The sequence below is a fragment of the Heptranchias perlo genome, unplaced genomic scaffold (genome assembly GCF_035084215.1).
Source record: "Heptranchias perlo isolate sHepPer1 unplaced genomic scaffold, sHepPer1.hap1 HAP1_SCAFFOLD_125, whole genome shotgun sequence".
Taxonomy (NCBI): domain Eukaryota; kingdom Metazoa; phylum Chordata; class Chondrichthyes; order Hexanchiformes; family Hexanchidae; genus Heptranchias; species Heptranchias perlo.
Window position 1 is genome coordinate 246,181 of NW_027138483.1, and position 19,058 is coordinate 265,238.

The 19,058-nt window shown below is 43.1% G+C and overlaps 1 protein-coding gene across 1 annotated transcript; it reads right to left on the minus strand.

Annotated features, from left to right (window-relative positions):
* Positions 1 to 7,246: 7,246 nt before the first annotated feature.
* On the minus strand, positions 7,247 to 9,781 carry LOC137308246 (probable G-protein coupled receptor 139). The gene is made up of 3 exons (XM_067977080.1): positions 9,548 to 9,781; positions 8,603 to 8,675; positions 7,247 to 8,154 (listed from the first exon to the last, which is right to left on the minus strand). The coding sequence occupies exons 1-3, from the start codon at positions 9,779 to 9,781 to the stop codon at positions 7,247 to 7,249; spliced, it is 1,215 nt and encodes a 404-aa protein (XP_067833181.1).
* Between the last annotated feature and the right edge of the window lie 9,277 nt (positions 9,782 to 19,058).

A 19,058-nucleotide genomic window follows, 5' to 3' on the forward strand; every position in this document is an offset into this window, starting at 1 on the left:
TTGTTGCACTGATGTTATACAATTGCTGGGACACCAGTGATCAATCTACTAGTGTCATACTAATATTATACCTGCTGCTGTTACACCAGTCATCACTCTACCAGTGTCGCATTAATGTTCTATATACGGCTGTGACACTAATGATCATTCTCCTCGTTGCAAACGCGATCGGATGTACAACGGGCGACCAACCAATTACTGCCATTGTGCGCCCGGCCGAAGTTGGATTTTAGAAAATTATCTTTCTTAAACGTCATTGTAATATTGAAAGTGTTCTTGAAATTACGTAGAATTCACAGCACAAAAACAGGCCATTCGGCCCAAACAGTGTCTAAGGTCATTGAATGGTGGACCAGGCTCGAGGGGCTGAATGACCAACTCCTCTTCCGATACGAATAATAATATACAGTGTTTATTAATTATGCTCTTATTGATACCAATCATAACGTTAGACGTCCAGTTATTATAAACACAATCTCACACAATCTAATACTTAGCCCAGTTTCTGCATTTTACAGTCTGGGTTCCTCAGAACCGCAGACAGTAGTTTCACTCCTGAATCTCCCAGTTTATTATAATCCAGGTTCAGTTCAGTAACCGAGGATGCATCCCATCAGGACCGGGTGACTTTTTTTACTTTGAGTTCTGCCAATCTTTTAATTACCACCTCTTTATCTATTTTTATCATATCCAACTTTTCGATCAAAGCAGTAGCTATTCGTCCAGTCCTGCAAAAGTAAGTACTAGTGCCCAGTACTAGGTATATCAGCAGTTCTCCAACCGTGGACTCATCGCCTATACCAGAGGAGTTGAGACATCGGCAGTGCAGTAAGTGCAGTGCCTCGAAAAGCACTGTAGGAATAGGATCAGCACTTGCGCAGTTGGAGCTTTGTGACCTCCTCCTTTACTGCTGCAATGGCAGCACCCTCTTCTTCAGTGAAGACAGATGTGAAATATTCATTTCGTGCCTCAGCCACGCCCTCTGCCTCCACAAGAAGATTTCCTGTTTTGTTCCTAATCGGCCCCACGCCTCCTTTAACCCTTTTACTGTTTATGTGTTTATAAAAGACTTTTGGGTTCCTTTTATGTTAGCAGCTAATTTATTCTCATACTCTTTCTTTGCCCCTCTTATTCCCTTTACTGGAACTCCTCTGAACTTTCGATATTCAGCCGAGTGCTCGATCGTATTATGAGCCTTACATGCATCATAAGCCTCCTTTTTCTGTTTCATTTTAATGTCCGTATCTTTCGTCAACTAGGGAGCGCTATCTTTGGATGCCCTTCCTTTGCCCTTCGTAGGAATGTTGTCTACTCATTGCCAGAATCAACCCCTCCTTGAAGGCCTCCCACTGTTCAATTACTGTTTTGCCGACCAATCTTTGATTCCAATTCACCTGGGCAAGATCCCTTTTTAACTCACTGAAATTTGCCCTCCTCAAGTTTTAGATTTAATTGTTCCTTATCCTTTTCTATTACTATTCTAAACCTAATGTGATTATGATCACTGTTCCCCAAATGCTCCCCCACTGAAACATGCTCCACCTGGCCCACTTCGTTTCCCCAGAACTAGATCCAGCGCTGTTTCCTTCCTCGTTAGGCTGGAAACAAACTGTTACCGAATATGATCTTGAACACATTTTAAGAATTCCTCCCCCTTTTTGCCTTTTACACTGTTACTGTCCCAGTCAATATTAGGACACGTGAAGTCCCCCATTATCATTGCTCTATAGTTCTTGCATTTTTCTGTAATTTGCCTGTAAATGTTCTCCTCTATTTCCTCCCCACTATTTGGTGGCCTATAGTATAAACCCCGTAGTGTAATAGCTCCTCTATTATTTGTCAATTCTAAGCAAGTGGATTCTGTCTTTGACCCCTCAACTACAGCATTCCTACCCGGAGATATAAAGGTTTCTTTGATCAATACTGCCAGCCCCCTCCTTGCTTTCCTTCCCTATCTTTCCTGAATACCTTGTAGCCACGAATATTAAGTACCCAATCCTCCCCTTCTTTGAGCTAGCTCTATGTTATTGCCACTACACCATAATATGTGGCGACTTGAGCCTGCAGCTCACTAACCTTAGCTACCACGCGATGTCTATTTACACACATGGACTCCAATCTCATCTTAGACTGCCTCACATGTTCCCCCTGCCTGATCCCTCCTATTTCTGAACGAGTCTTTACTCTAAGGCTACTTGTTCCTCCCAGTCCTCTGTGCAACTTGCTTCTCCTTTTCAAAGTTTCATCCAGGAGTCCATCCTCCAACCAAATTAGTTCATCTTGAACAGATCCCTCCTTCCCCAGAACAGAACCCAATGCCCTTGGAATCTGAATCCGTCCCTCCCGCTCATTAACCTGTCTGAACCTAATATTCCTATACTCACTAGCCCGTGGCACTGGGAGTAATCCAGAGATTACTTCATTTGAGGTCTCGTTTTTTGCTTCCTCCCTTGCTCCTGAAACTCTGAGTGCAGGACCTTGACCCTTTTCCTTCCTATGTCATTGGTTCCCACAGGAACCACAACTTCTGGCTGTTCCCCTCCCCCCCTCAAAATGCTGTGCCCCCTCTCAGTGATGCACTTTACCCTGGCACCATGGAGGCAACACACCACGCAAGACTCACGTCAGTGGTTACAGAAACGCCTGTCTATACCCGTGACTATCAAATTCGCTAACAACTGCATCTAAGTGTGGACTAACAAAGATTCTATACAGGTTTAACATAATTTCCCGGTTTTTCAGTTGTAATCCTCTAGAAATGAACCCCAGAGCTTTATTTGAATTTCATGCTGTATTTAATCTGAGTTTTCTCTGTTTTCGGTTTTGCAGCCAGCTTGCTACCGTTCTGTTACTTGTCCCCTGAATCCGCATGTTCTGACTTAAATCCTGAATCTATTAAGCGGTACTTTATCGAAGCCTTTTTGAAAATACAAGTGTATTATATCCACTGGATTACTCGGCCTACTCTTCCTTTTACTTCTTCAAAAAATTCAATTAGGTTGGTTAAGCGTGACCTTCCCTTTTGAAATCCGTGCTGATTATCCTTTATTATATTTTCGGTTTCCAGATGTTTTTCTATTATATTTACTGATGTGAAGTTCACTGGTCTATAATTGCCTGTATTGGTTCTATTTCTCTTTCTAAATATGAATAACATTAGCTGATCTCCAGCCATCTCGCACTATTCCCTTTTCTGCTGTTTCTTCTCTAGTTTCTTTTATTCTGCATGGATGCAATCCACCGAGACCCGACGTTTTATCCTCTCTCAGTTTGTTTAGTTTATCAATGATCTCCCCCATTCCAGCATTGGTGCCAAAGTCCCACGAAATGGAACCCCTCTTTTCCACACGACTCTTTCAACAACGCATTCACCGTTCTGATCTGTTTATCCCCATTGCCAATTGGCACGTCTCTAGGGTAGTAATCCTCAGATTACCACCCTTGGGGTCCTACGTTTCTGATACTCCCTCTTGATACTCCCTTAACAGGACCGCCTCCTTGTTCTTCCCTGTGTCATTGGTCCCGATATGGACCACAAAAACCGTATCTTCCCCCTCCCTTTCCAAGTTCCTCTCCAGTTCTTTCAAGATACCATTTACCCTTGCATCAGGTAGGCGACCACCCTTTACACTCGGTGGTGGCAGCAGAGGGTGCTATCTAACCCCCTACATATCGAATCTCCGATGATAACAATCCAAAACATTTCTTTTCTGCTCCTCCCCGCCCCCCCCCCCCCGTCCCCTTGGACTGCCTCCTACTCCACGGTGTCTTGGATGTGATTCTGGTCATTCTCCCTGCAAACTTTATCCTTATTCTCACAGGTAGCAATTAGATCGGGCACGTGCCTGTGGTATTTCCTTCTCTACCAACCCTAAGCCCCGCCCCCCCCACACTGCTGACTGACAGTCTCACTCTGCCCTTCATGCACCTGTGTTTTACGATGAGGTGTGTCTGCACTTTGGAGTAAACTATCCATATATTCCTTCCCCTCCCCTATCTGTCTCTCACTCGCACTCCAGCTCAATGACTCTGAGTCATAGTGTCTCAAGGCAGAGGCGTTTCCCACAGGTGTGGACAACCGGCTCAGTCTCGCTGTCTACAATTTCCCACTTACTGCAGTCCCCACACACTGCCTGTGCTATCAGTTCATACTGCAATCCTCACACATTGCCTGTGCTATCAGTTCATACTGCAGTCCCCACACACTGCCTGTGCTATCAGTTCATACTGCAATCCTCACACATTGTCTGTGCTATCAGTTCATACTGTCGTCCTCACACACTGCCTGCGCTATCAGTTCATACTGAAGTCCTCACACACTGCCTGTGCTATCAGTTCATACTTAACAGAAACTTTGAATGAGCTTTCCTCTGTTGACCAATGGATCCTTAACACTCTGTTGAAAGTTAATGGCCAATATTATGAGAATTTTATATCTTAATAAATGGGCACAAAATTTGAAAAATAAAGAAAATAAATATTCCAAGAAATGTAACCACTTTATCTCTATTGATGGAATTGTGACGATAATCGCTAGGAACCTGGGAAGGTTTTCCACTTTGCGGGGTTACGGTATGTCATTTACTTTCGCAACCCTAGCCTGTGACATTGGACAGCTGAATATCGACACTCCAAGATATTCCCCAAACTCCGCTGTCTGGGCCTTAAGTGTGCAGCCGCTGCCTGGGGTCGTCAGTGATGCGGCTGATGGAAATGGCTAACAGAAAGGAACATTTTAACCGCTAAATAAATGCTGGAAATCCCCGCGTTTGTGGAACGTTTTCTTTCATTTCTCCCACTCTCTCTCCCTCTCTGCATTTCCTGGACTAACGTCGATTCTGATTCTTGCTTCTGCAAATTGAAATGTAACACGCGATAAATAGTCTCAGCACAGTCACAATATTAACAGAAAAGGTAGACGATGGAATGATGCATTTCTAAAAGCTTAGGGTTTGTTGCTGGCGAGAGGATCTGTGAATGTTTATTATTAACTCTGTGGTGATCTTTTTCTCCTCTCCTGTGAAAAATAAGCGAAATAAAATACCACAGCTGAAGTGAATCAGCAAAAATTGTTTCCCTGTCTCTGATCTCTCAATACCTGGGCAGCTGCTCATTCCCAGTCACTGACTTGCTGCACACGTGTAGTGCTTTTACAATCCGCACCTTTAAAAAGCATGAGATGAAATTATCTGTGGAGCCTTTTTCAGAGACCTGGTGTTCTGACCCTGCCTGTGCTCCTGGCAGGTGGAAGGAAAGGTGAAGCGAGTGTAATTTCCTTTCACAGTCAGCAGGGGGCGCTGTATATCTGGTGAGCTGCGATTTCGCATTGCTGAGAGGATGAGCCTCAGCATGTTTTTACCGTTAGGTTTTTGCCCCTTAATAAACCAAATATACATTGGGCCGGATTTTGCTGTGAACGACGCCAGCCTTTCGTTAGACTTGCTCTTAGTTAAAGGCTTTCTCTGGGGTTTTGACGGCACGTTGCTGTCAACGGGGCAGCCAAATGGCGTTGCGCCCTCTAATAGACATCTGGTCGCTTTGTGAACAGCTCAAGCAACTTCGTATCTCCATGACCAATCAGATTGAAGAATCGTTAATGATGAGCAGAACAGAGTCTCGACCAGGAAGTTTAAGTTGGAATAATGAATTCAATGTCAAATTAGGCGCAGTGAGTGAAGTAAAGAGAGGGATAGAAAATGTCTTTTAAAATGTTTCAAAATACTTTTTAAATGTCCGACAATAATTAGAAGCTGAAGGAAAGAGACTCCATACTTGTAAACGTTAATTTTCAGGGCCAGAGAGATTGTTTGGCAGTAATTAAGACTTACCACGCTGTTAAAAAGGAACTTACACTGGAATGGACAAGCCCCAGCGTTTTGTGGCGAGTTTAGTCCCTATCTATGAGGTAAGTATAGAAATTTCACGCTGTTCAGCTGTCCAGCCGATGGAATGCATCTCGCTAAAATTATAAATCGGCAGACCAAAATAAAACACATGAATGTCAATAAATTTTAAAGGAAATTTGAAACAACACAGCAATCAATATTTGCGGTGCCCATCAATCACAGAGTTTGTAAAGATCGAACGAACACAAAGCGCTGTCTGTATGCCATGTGTAACCGCGTGTACTGAATAGAACAATGGAAGCAGTCAGAGACATCTCCTCTGATGATCTCACACATGCTGCAGTGTGAACGGTGGATTTGACCATTCCCAGGGGCAGCCTCTCCTCGACATCTTCCAATCTGTAACCCCTTTACTGCAGGATAAATTCGGAAACAGTTTCATCCGAGGCACAAAAACTGGCGGGAGGACAAAGTTTTAGTTAATTGCCTCAGGTCGCCATCTGATGCCTTCGCACCGAGCAACGCTCTCAAACCCGGTCTGCAGTGTTACCGGACTGAACTCCGATGCACAGCCTTGGTAAAAGCGGAGGGGGCATTAGATGCTACTGTCTCTGCACCAACACACACAGTGGATTAATCCTTCTCAATATCTGAAAGTATTGATTGCCTCAAATGTCCTGATTGTTATAAATTCCTACTTCTCACGTTACTTTATCATTTTTACTGGGTCGTTGATTAAGATTAATAGCAGTCAGGATCCCTGTGTTACATTTAATAACAACAAATAAAAACGTTATGTTTGATGTTGCCAGACAGCCTACAAGTATTTCTAATTAATCGAGATCTCATAAAAAAGCAGATAAAACAAGGCAACAACTGTTAACATTAAATAAATGCTGAAACCTCGCAAGACTGCGAACGAGACAGCGGCTCCTCCTTATTCCCTGGAGAAGGGATGAGACGGTCGGTGCAGCTGACACCAGTCCAAGAAATATTTTCATCATATTTCCCGGAAAAAGTAAATTCACCAGGAGTTCTAAACGACCGAATCTTTACCTAAAACGGATGGATTTTCCTGTCAATTACACGGCAGAATTTAATTACCGTCCTCGCACAGTGATATTAAACTCGGTGATCAAATATTCTATTCCACTATTAAAGCTCACTTCATCTCTGAGACAGAAGTAACGGCTGATATCCTTACATTTTAGGAATCACTCGGCCAATGAACTTTAGAAACCATCGGTCAAAGTTAGCATGAAATGGAATTGAAATCACATATGTAATCGCAGACCTGTGGGTTTTTATAAGAACCATCTTTATGTAGCGGTGAGGAGAGGGAACCTCAGTCTAAACTGGAATAGAGGCTGAAAGTGAAATCTAATGTCCCAAAGGGAGCTCTAGTTCGCATTTCTTTCATTTTTAACCAATCTTAGAATCAGTGTCCAGGGAGATTTCAGCAGCTTCTTCAGCTCTTCTCTGAATTTCCTCTGGGTAGCTGCATAAATACACGTGTTTGGACAACAACTCAAATACTTCAGCATCGCTCCGGTTTCTGCGGCGATATATGCTGGGTTTGTGCGGTCCCCTCGGTAATAATTGGTGTTTGTCAGTCTGGTAGTTACAAAACTCACAGAAGTTGTCAGCCATAACAGTATAAAACTGCCCGATATAGTGAACAGTAAAATGATGGATTTCCTTCGGTTCCCTATTTCTGGATCACTCTGATTCTCACTGTTGTGATCCCGGAGTCTCCTGCGGGTTCTATTCGCCATTGCAATCCGTCTGATGGTCAAAGAATTAAACAAGGCAATTAAAGTAAAAGGAAGCCAAATGAGCGAGATGCCGTGAAACCAGCCGTACGGTATTGCTGGAGGTGAGGAGAGAAAAGCCTCACTAGACCGGCAGCCCCACTGAACTTTGTTAATTATTTGTTCATGTGAATATACAAACAAAATGGGGATGCCCTTTAAAAAAATAAGGACAGAGACCGTTGTTATAACCGCGGCCGTAGTTCTCTCGGTGCAATAATTGGTTTTAAACTTCCGGCAGCAGAGAGCTACAAAACGGTCAAATGTGAAAGAGACGGTGAACCAAACAGACAAATCGAGGGTGACAGTGGCCATGTATAAAATGAACCTACACACGGGAGTGTGGGAGAGGAATGAAAGTGGGAAGTGATAACTGAAAATTATATTGATGATCATGACCAGGAGATCCGCTGTTGCCATGGCCACCATGTAGACAGAGATACAATTCGAAAGGCCGCAGTTTCCTCTTGAGAGAATCACAATTGTCATCAAGTTCGCTGTAAGAAAGAGAGAGGAGAGAAATAATATTCCAGTGTCTAATTGCAAATATATTTGCAGATACCTGTTGAAAGCATTTTGCTCCATTCAGTGTGATTATCAACACGGAGCAGTGTGAGAGCAGGATTAATATTCGAGTCACTGCCTGGGAAACCGACCCACACAGTGGAATGAGCTGCTGCAGCGCTCACTCTGCACGGGGTGAAGAAACGGTCTGTAATTCCGCTAAAACGCTTGTATTGGAGCTTCAAAGAATATTGTAACATCAGTGAAATGATCAGATTAAGGGGAACGCAGAAATTGCAGACCCATGGTTCACGAGTTGGTTCCGGTAACTACTGACTGTGTAATGCTGACATCTGGGAAATACGTTACCTTATCCAACATGCGGTAAGAACAGTGATACAATTAACAGCGAATAACAACTAACAGGTTAAAATAGCTCACCTGGGACACCGACGGCTGCGAGAATCGGGTAGTAAATCTCTTTTATCAGCAGTGTAGTTATTTGCCCCATTTTCTGTGAGAATGGATGAATTCTGTCGGAGCTGAATGTCTCTGACTAGTGCCTGGCTGAGACGGGAGAAGGGATCACTATATTTATACCCATATCAATTCACCAGGGAGTCAATCAGGTTACATCATAATTAACATTGCTCACAGTCAAATAGACTAAGGGAAGTTCTTTTTTGGTCTGAGACATCGAATTCAGAGAAATAGTTGGAATTATTAGTGGACAGTTTAAAAAATCACACATTTAAAACATTCTTTACAAATGGAAAGTGTGAATCTCCCAATACTCGTCCTGACCCTATAACTACAGGACTGGTGGAGGCAGCTACATTTGAAGTAATCGCCCTGACCTTGCCTTAGACTCACTCCCGGTGACCCAACTCCACCAGCAACAGGTGCGGAACCTAATCCTGCAATACTGGTGATGACCTCAGTCTTGCAGCATTAAACCTGATCACCCTTCTCCGGTACTAGTGGTGCCCCTACACTTACAATAGAGGTGACCGTGCTCCTCCTGTACTAGTGGGTCCCCTACACTTACAATAGAGGTGACCGTGCTCCTCCTGTACTAGTGGGTCCCCTACACTTACAATAGAGGTGACTGTGCTCCTCCTGTACTAGTGGGTCCCCTACACTTACAATAGAGGTGACCGTGCTCCTCCGGTTCCAGTGGTACCCCTACACTTACAATAGAGATGACCGTGCTCCTCCTGTACTAGTGGTGCCCCTACACTTACAATAGAGGTGACCGTGCTACTCCGGTTCTAGTGGGTCCCCTACACTTACAATAGAGGTGACCGTGCTCCTCCGGTAATAGTGGTGCCCCTACACTTACATTAGATGTGACCGTGCTCCTCCTGTACTTGTGGTAACCCTTACACTAGAGATATCCGCGTGCCTCAGATACTCATGGTATACCACACTTACACTCGAGATAACCGCGATCCTCAGGTACTCATGGTATACCACACAAACACTAGTGATAACTGTGCTCCTCGTGTACTCATGGTATACAACACTTACACGAGAGATAACCGCGCTTCTCAGGTACTCATGGTATACCACACACACACGAGAGATAACCGCGCTCATCAGGTATTCATGGTATACCATGCTTACACGAGAGATATCCGCGCTCCTCAGGTACTCATGGTATACCACACTTACACCAGATAACTGTGCTCCTCTGAGACTCATGGAATACCACACATACACTAGAGAAAACCTCGCTCCACCGTTACTGGTGGCACCCTACAATTACACTAGATGCATTTTAGTGACTTAGTGTGATAGTAGGTACAGAACAGGAGAATGCCATTCGGCCCATTGTAGTATACATGAATTTTCAAAAGACATTCGATAAGGTGAGTCACAACGGGTAGTTACACAAGGTAATGGCTCATGGGGTTGGGGGTAATATATTAGCATGGATAGAGGATTGATTAAAGGAGAGAAAACAGAGAGTAGGAATAAACGGGTCATTCTCAGGTTGGCAGGCTGTAACTAATGGGTGGCTGCAGGGATCAGTGCTTGGGCCTCAGCTATTTACAATTTATATTAATAGCTCAGATAAAGGGACCGAGAGTAATGTATCCAAGTTTACTGACGATATAAAGCTAGCTGAGAAAGTAAGCTTTGAGGAGGACTGCAAATGGTCTGCAAAGGGATATCGGCAGGTTAAGTGAGTGGGCAAGAAGTTGGCAGATGGAGTATAATGTGGAGAAATGTGAGGTTATTCATTTTGGTAGTAAGAAGAGAAAAACTGAATATTTGTTAAATGGTGGAAAAGTATTAAATGTTGGTGTTGAGCGGGATTTGGGTGTCCTGGTACAAGAAACACAGAAATTTAACATGCAGGTACAGCACGCAATTAGGAAGGCAAATAGTATGTGGGCTTTTATTGCAAGGGGTTTGGAGTACAATAGTAAGGAGGTCTTGCTGCAATTGTACAAGGCTTTGTTGAGACCACACCTATAGTATTGTAGGCAGTTTTAGTTTCCTTACCTAAGGAAGGATAGAAGCCTTAGAGGCGGTGCAGCGAAGGTTCACTCGATTAATTCCTGGGATGAGAGTGTTGTCCTATGAAGAAAGATTGACTCGATTTGGCCTACACTCTCTGGGGTTTAGAAGAATGATCTCTTTGAAACGTATAATATTTTAAGAGAGCTTGACAGGGTAGACAGAATGATTCCCCTGGCTGGAGAGTCCAGAACGAGAGGGCATAGTCTCAAGATAAGGGGTGGGACGTTTAGGACTGAGTTGTGGAGCAATTTCTTCACTCAGGGGATCGAGATCATTTGGAATTCTATACCACAGAGGGCTGTGGATGCTCACTCGTTGCGGATATTCAAGGCTGAGCGAGATAGCTTTTTGGACTCTAGCGGAATCAAGGGATATGGAGATCGAGCGGGAAAGTGGAGTTGAGGTCGAAGATTAACCATGATCTTACTCAATTGTGGAGCAGGCTTGAGGGGCCGTATGGCCTACTCCTGCTCCTATTTATTATGTTGCTATGTTCTTATGTAATAATAATGGGGCACTTCAATTATCCAACTATAGACTGGGACAATACAAGTGTAAAGGGCGAAGAGGGGGAGGAATTCCTGAAATGTGTACAAGAGAAACTTCTGGATCAATATGTCTCCAGCCAAACCCAGTGGGGGAGCATTTGGGGAACAGTGATCATAATATCCTTAGGTTTAGAATCGTTATGGAAAAGGACAAGGAACAATCAAATCTAAAAAAAAACTTAACTGCAGGAAGACAAATTTCAGTGAGTTGAAAAGCGATCTCGTTGATGTGGATTGGAATCACAAATTGGGAGGCAAAGCAGCAATTGAACAAAGGGCTGCCTTCAAGGAGGAATGGATTGGGGTACAGAGTCGATAGGTTCCTACGAAGTGAAAATCTGGAGCTCCAATAAGGTGCAGGAGCAGAGAGAACGGGGAATAAATATCTTTGAACGCGGCAGGACAAGTTGAGAAGGTTGTTAAAAAGCATACGGGATCCTGGACGTTAACAACAGAGGCATAGAGTACAAAAGCAGGGAAGTTATGTTAAACCTCTATAAAACACTGGTTAGGCCTCAGCTGGAGTATTGTGTTCAATTTTGGGTACCACACTTTAGGAAAGATGTCAGGCCTTGGAATGGGTATAGAAGAGATTTACAAGAAAGGTTCCAGGGATGAGGGACTTCATATATGTGGGGAGACTGGAGAATCTGTGGTTGCTCACCTTACAGCAGGGAAAGTTAGGGGATATTTGGTAGAGGTGTTCAAAATCATGAACGGTTTTGATTAAATAAATAAAGTGTAACTGTTTCCAGTGGCAGAAGGTTAGGAAACAGAGGACACGGCTATAAGGTGATCAGTGAAAGAGCCAGAGGCGAAATGAGGATATTTTTTGCAGGAAGTTGTAATGATCTGGAATGCATTGTCAGAAAGAGTGCTGGAAACAGATTCAGAAGTAACTTTTAAAAGGGAATTGGATAAATACTTGAATGGAAAAAAATACGGAGCTGTGGGGAAAGATCAGAGGGATGGGATTAATTGGATAGCTTTTTCAAAGCGCCAGCACAGGGACGAAGGGCTGAATGGCCTCCTTCTGTGCTGGACCTACTATGACATTATGATACTATGAGCACTTTTCGCCAGAATATGTTACAAATAGTAATGGTTTTGAGGATCTTGAGTTCATGGGGTGACGGGGGTTGGCGAGGACATCTTTGTCTCAATCGAGCAAGCAAGTAATAAAGGCATTTATGTGTTTTTTTAGCAGCGGACGCTTGAGGTACCAGGTGTTGAAACTTGTATCATAATCAGCAGCAGTAATGTCATTACGAATATAGTGGGAATACGGAATAATCAGCAGCAATGTGAGAAAGCAATAATAACAGTAATGTTTGAAGAACGTCACCACCAGTGAAGTTAATATAGGGTCACCACCAGTGAAGTTACTATAGGGTCACCACCAGTGAAGTTAGTATAGGGTCACCACCAGTGAAGTTAGTATACGGTCACCACCAGTGAAGAGAGTATCGGGACACCACCAGTGAAGAGAGTATCGGGTCACCACCAGTAAATTTAGTGCAGGGTCATCACAAGTGAATTGAGTATAGGGTCACCACCAGTGAATTTGGGATAGTGCCCCTAACAGTGAAGATAGTATAGGGCCCCTAACAGTGAATTTAGTACAGAGTCACCACCAGTGAAGTTGGGCTGGGGTGACCACCAGTGAATTTAATATTGGATCTCCACCAGTGACTTTAGTATAGTTTCACCACCAATGTATTGAGTATAACGTCACCACCAGTGAATTTAGTGTGGTGAGAATATCAGTGAAGTTAATGTAGGGTTACCATATGGAAGTTAGTATCGGATCACCACCAGGGAAGTTCGTTGGAGTCAACACCAGTGAAGTTAGAATAGGGTCACCACCAGTGAAGTTAGTGTAAGGTCACCAGTGAAGATAGTATAGGGTCACCACTAGTGAAGTTAGTGTAAGGTCACCAGTGAAGATAGTATAGGGTCACCACTAGTGAAGTTAGTATAGCGCCCCTAACAGTGAAGTTAGTATATGACCCCAACAGTGAATTTTGTATGGAGTCACCACCAGTGAAGTTGCTATTGGGTCATCACCAATGAAGTTAGTATAGGGCCACCAACAGTGAAGTTAGTATATGACCCCAACAGTAAATTTAGTATAGTCACCACCAGTGAAGTTGATGTAGGGTCACCACCAATGAAGTTAGTATCGGGCCCCTAACAGCGAATTTAGTATAGGGTCACCACCAATGAAGTTAGTATAGGGCCCCTAACAGCGAACTTAGTATAGGGTCATCACCAATGAAGTTAGTATCGGGCCACTAACTGTGAAGTTAGTATCGCGTCACCACCAGTGAAGTTACTATAGGGGGCATTTGTTACTTATTTTGCGGAGGGTTTAAACTAGTATAGCAGGGGGATGGGAACCAAAGCCAGGTAATAATAGGACAAATTCAGACCAGTAGAAAAGCAGTTAGTGACGTCGTCAGCGACTCAGAAAGGCCGAGGAAGCAAAGTTTAAATTGTGTTCAGCACAGGAATTCGACGGGGTTAAAGGGTATATACTTCGATGCAATGAGTATTACAAACAAAGCAGACGAGCTAAGGGCACAGATCGACACGTGGCAGCATGATATCATTGCTATAACCTGGTTTAAAGAGGGGGATAATTGGCAGCTCAATATCTGTGGATATCGAGTTTTCAGGCAGGATAGAGTGGGTATTAAAAAGGAGGGGTGGCAGCATTATTGGTTAAATATTCAATTACAGTTGTGAGAAGGGTTGATATGCGAAATGGATCATCAATCAAGGTCGTATGGGTTGAACTAAGAAATAAGAAAGGTTACAGTCACAACACTAGGAGTGTGCTATCAACCCCCGAATAGCGAAAGGGAGATAGAAAAACAAAGATATAGGCAAATTACTGAGTTCAAAAATAAGAGGGCAATAATAGTAGGGGACTTCAACTACCCTAACATCAATTTGGATTCAAACAGTGTGAGGGGCACAGAGGGCCTAAAATTCTTTATATGTGTCCAGGAGAACTTTTTTTAGCCACTACGTGACAAGCCCAACAAGAGGGGATGCAATTCTAGATTGAATCCTGTGAAATGAAGATAGGCAAGTGGGTGAAGTGATACTGGGTGACCATATTGGGGATAGTGATGAAAATTCAGTTAGTTTTAGCATTATTATGGAAAAGGACAGAGTTAAATTAGAAGCAAACGTTTTAAATTGGGGGGAAGGCAAATTTTGCAGAACTAAGAGGTGATTTGGCAGAAGTGGACTGGACACAACTACTTGAGGAGAACTCAGTGGCAAGCCGGTGGTTGGCACGAAAAAGTGAAATTCTATGGGTACAATGCAGACACGTCCCCTCAAAGGAAAAGGTATGGCACTGCCAAATTTAGAGCCGTGTAGTTGTCTGGAAGCATACGGGGCAAGATAAAGCAGAAAAAGAAAGCTTATGACAGCTTCATACTGCGGAAAGCCGAGAGGAGCATAGAAAATACAGGGATGACGTAAAAAGGGAAATAAGGAATGCAAAGAGAGGGCATGAACAAATATTAGCTAGTAAGATTAAAGAAAATCCAAAGATGTTGTATTAGTATATTAAGAACAAGAGGATAGCTGAGGAAAAGGTGGAACTTATCAGGGATGATAAGGGTAACGTATGTGCAGACGCAGAAGATGTGAGCAGGGTTTTAAATGAATATGTTGTCTCCGTATTCACAAAAGAAAGGGATGATCCGGACGTAGAAGTTAAAGAGGAGCGGTATGAAACATTGGATAAGGTAAACATAACGAGAGAGAAAGCACTAGAAGGACTGGAATCCTTGCAAGTTGATAAGTCACTAGGTCCGGGTGCATTGTTTCCTAGGCTATTGAAGGAAACCAGGCAGGAAATAAAAGATGCTCTGAGCATCATTTTCCAATCCTCACTATATACAGGGGAGGTACCGGAGGACTGGAAGACTGCAAACGTAGTACCATTGTTTAAAAAGGGTACAAGGGAAAGGCCAACAATTATAGGCCGGTCAGTCTTACCTCGGTGGTGGTCAAACGATTAGAATCAATACTGAGAGATAGGTTAAACTGTCACTTGGAAAGGCATGGTTTAATCAGGGATAGTCAGCAAGGATTTGTTCAGGGAAGGTCATGCCTTACAAACCTGATTGAATTATTTGAGGAAGTGACAAGGAGGATTGATGACGGTAGTATAGTGGATATTGTCTACATTGATTTTAGTAAGGCATTTCACAAGGTTCCACATGGCAGACTGGTCAGAAAGGTAAAAGCCCATGGGATACAGGGAAACGTGTCAAATTGGTTGCAAAATTAGCTCAGTAACAGGAAACAAAGGGTAAAAGTCGATGGATGTCTTTGCGAATGTGAATCCGTTTCCAGTGGTGTGCCACGGGGCTCAGTTTTGTGTTCCTTGCTGTTTGTGGTACATATTAAGTAATTGGGTTTGAATATAGAGGACACGGTTGGAATATTGGCAGAAGACACAAAAATTGGCGTTGCAGTTGATAGTGAAGAGGATAGCTGTCGAATCCAAGAAGATATTAATGGGTTGGTGGAGTGGGTGGAAAAGTGGCAAATGGAGTTCAACCCGGAGAAGTGTGAGGTAATGCACTTAGGGAGGGCAAACAGTAAAAGGGAATACGCAGTAAACAGGAATATATTGAGACGGTTAGAGGAAGTGAGAGGCCTTGGAGTGCATGTGCAGTATGTCCTAGAGGCAACAAGGGGGCAAGCCATGCTAGATTTAGTAATGAGTAATGAACCAAATTTAGTTAACGGCTTAACTGTACGCGAACATCTATCCAATAGCGATCATAACATGATCGAGTTCAAGGTAGTGTTTGAAAGGGAAAAAAGTGAATCAGCTGCTCAGATTCTAGACTTGGGTAAGGCCGATTTCAATGGGATGAGAGAGAGACTGTCCACAGTAAACTGGGCAAATCTGTTAATGGGTAAAACGACCAATGATCAGTGCGAAATGTTTAAAGACACATTTAACGTGATACAGAATCGGTTTATACCCCTGAGGGGCAAGAACTCTACTTGCCAAAATAAAACAGCCATGGGCAACTAAAGAGGTGAGGGACAGTATAAGACATAAGGAAAGGGCATATAAATGGCAAAAAATAGCACAGATCCTGGCGATTGGGAAAGATACAAAGATCAACAAAGGGCCACAAAACAGATGGTAAGAGCTACAAAAAGAGAGTATGAAAAGAAACTTGCAAGTGATATCAAACCAAAACAAAGAATCTTTATAGTTACATTATGAAAAAGAAGGTGATCAGGAGCAGTGTTGGCCCCTTAAAAATTGAAAGTGGGGATATTGTCATTGACAATGGGGAAATGGCAGACATGATGAATAATTACTTTGCATCAGTATTTAGAGCATGCCGGAAATCCCAACAAAACTTATATTGAATCGGGGAGACGGACTCGATAAAATTAACATAAGTAAAGCAACAGAAATGAAGAAAATAATATCACTAAAGAGTGACAAATCCCCAGGACCAGATGATTTCCATCCCAGGGTTTTAAAGGGAATAGGTGAGCAGATTGAAGATGTCCTAACTATAATCTTTCAAAGTTCTCCAGATTCAGGAAATGTCCCTCTAGATTGGAAAATTGCATATGTCACTCCGGTTTTTAAGAAAGGAGAGAGAGGGAAAACAGGAAATTATAGACCAGTTAGCCTAACATCTGTTGTGGGGAAAATGCCGGAGTTGAAAATTAAGGATAGGGCGACTGAACACCTCGAGAATTTTCAGTTAATCAGAGGGAGCCAGCATGGATTTGTGAAATGTATATCGTGCCTGACAAACCTGATTGAATTTTTTGAAGAGGTGACTAAAGTAGTGGACAGGGGAATGTCAATGGATGTAATTTGTATGCACTTCCAGAAGGCATTTGATACGGTCCCACGTAAGAGACTGTTAGCTACGATTCAAGCCCATGAAATCGAAGGGAAAGTACAGACTTGGTTCTTAATTGGCCGCACACCTCCTCTTACTACCCGTTTGATGTTTACATGCCGATAGAAGTCTTTTGGATTCACTTTTATGTTAGCCGCCAGTCTATTGTCATAATCTCTCTTTGCCCCTCTTATTTCCATTTTCACTTCTCCTCTGAACTTTATATATTCAGCCTGGTTCTCACTTGTATTATCAACCTGACATCTGTCATACGCCCACTTTTTTCAGCTTCATCTTACTCTCGATCTCATTCATCCTCCAGGGAGCTCCGGATTTAGTTGCCCTACCTTTCTCCCCTCGTGGGAATGTACTTAGACTACCTGAATCATCTCCTCTTTAAGGGCCGCCCATTGTTCGATTACATATTTGCCTGCCAATCTTTGATTCCAATTTACCCGGGCCAGGTTCCTTCTCAAGCCACTGAATTTTGCCCTCCTCCAATTAAGTATTTTTTTCCAGATTGGTCCTTTTCCTTTTCCATAACTAATCTAAACCTTATGATACTATGATCACTGTTCCCTAAATGTTCCCTCACTGACACTTGCTCCACTTGACCCATCTCATTCCCCAGAACCAGATCCAGCAATGCCTCCTTCCTCGTTGGGCCGGAAAGGGTGGGTAACCAGACGACACATGAGAAATTTACGCAGAGAATTGTAATGATCTGGAATGCACTGGATGAAAGGGTGGTGAAAACAGCTTCAATGGTAACTTTCAAAAGGGAATTGGATAAATACTTGCTGGGAACATTGTGCAGTGGTATGGGGAAAGAGCCGGGGAATGAGACTTATTGGATAGCTCTTTCAAAGAACCGGCAGGATGGGCCGAACGGCATCCACCTGTGCTGTACAATACGATGATTCTACGATACTATGATTTTAATGTGAGGAAGATATGGTGGGCAGTCTTCCCCCACAATATTAAAATGGTTAAAAATGGAGGGGGAAATGTTTGTATTTATCACCTGGTCTTTAAACCTCGCCTGGACGGAGCGCAGTCTGGAAAATTTTACGTTATATTAAAGGGAAGAAAATCAGTGCCCAGCGCTGACGCCCAGCAGACTAATAAAAGCTACAACAATTAAATAGTAAATATCAATATTAGCGATTTATTTGTTATCTTTGAACTGTAAAATTAAAATCTAACTGCTGAACAAACAAACTTCAAGGAGTGAAAGATGCACGAGCTCCTGAATAGAATTGGTGACGCGTCACAGAATCCCTGAAATTTGCACCAATTAGGATAAATCGGGAAACAGTTTCATCCGAGACACAGAAACAGGCGGGCGGACGAATTGCCAGTTAATTGGCACAAGTCTTCATCTGATACCTTTGCACCGGGCAACGCTCTCAAACCCCGGTCTGCAGTGTGACCGGTCGGAACTCCGAATGCACAGCCTCGCACTGGGATGCCCAAACAACACCATTTGATCCAAGGGCAGGGGATATTACATGTGCATCTGTGCATCAACACACAGAGCGGATTATTCCATTCCAATATATGAGAGCATTCATTGCAGAACGATGCAACAAATTACCTGATTATGAAGGTTATTTTACATTCTTGGTTCTTACATTATTTTACCAGTTTTACCGGATCGCTGATTCAGATTAGTAACAGTCAGATACATTTAGTGACAACAGGTAAAGACTTTATTTTTAATGTTGCTGGACAGCCTTCAAATATTTCTCATTAATCGAGATTTCAGAAAAAGCAGATCGAACAAGGCAACAACTGTTAACATTCAAAAATGGTGAAACCTCGCAGCACTGCGAACGAGACAGCGGCTCCGCTCCTTATTCACTGGAGAAGGATGAAGCGGTCGGTGCAGCTGACGTCAGTCCAAGC

Excerpts from the sequence above, each read along its gene's own strand:
- LOC137308246 (XM_067977080.1), bottom strand. The coding sequence starts at position 9,781 with ATGGTATACCATGAATACCTGATGAGCGCGGTTATCTCTCGTGTGTGT. Across the intron at positions 8,676-9,547 it reads GGCACGCGGATATCTCTAGT|AAAATGGGGCAAATAACTAC; the intron begins GTAAGGGTTACC and ends CCATTCTCACAG. Across the intron at positions 8,155-8,602 it reads CGCAGCCGTCGGTGTCCCAG|CGAACTTGATGACAATTGTG; the intron begins GTGAGCTATTTT and ends TCTTTCTTACAG.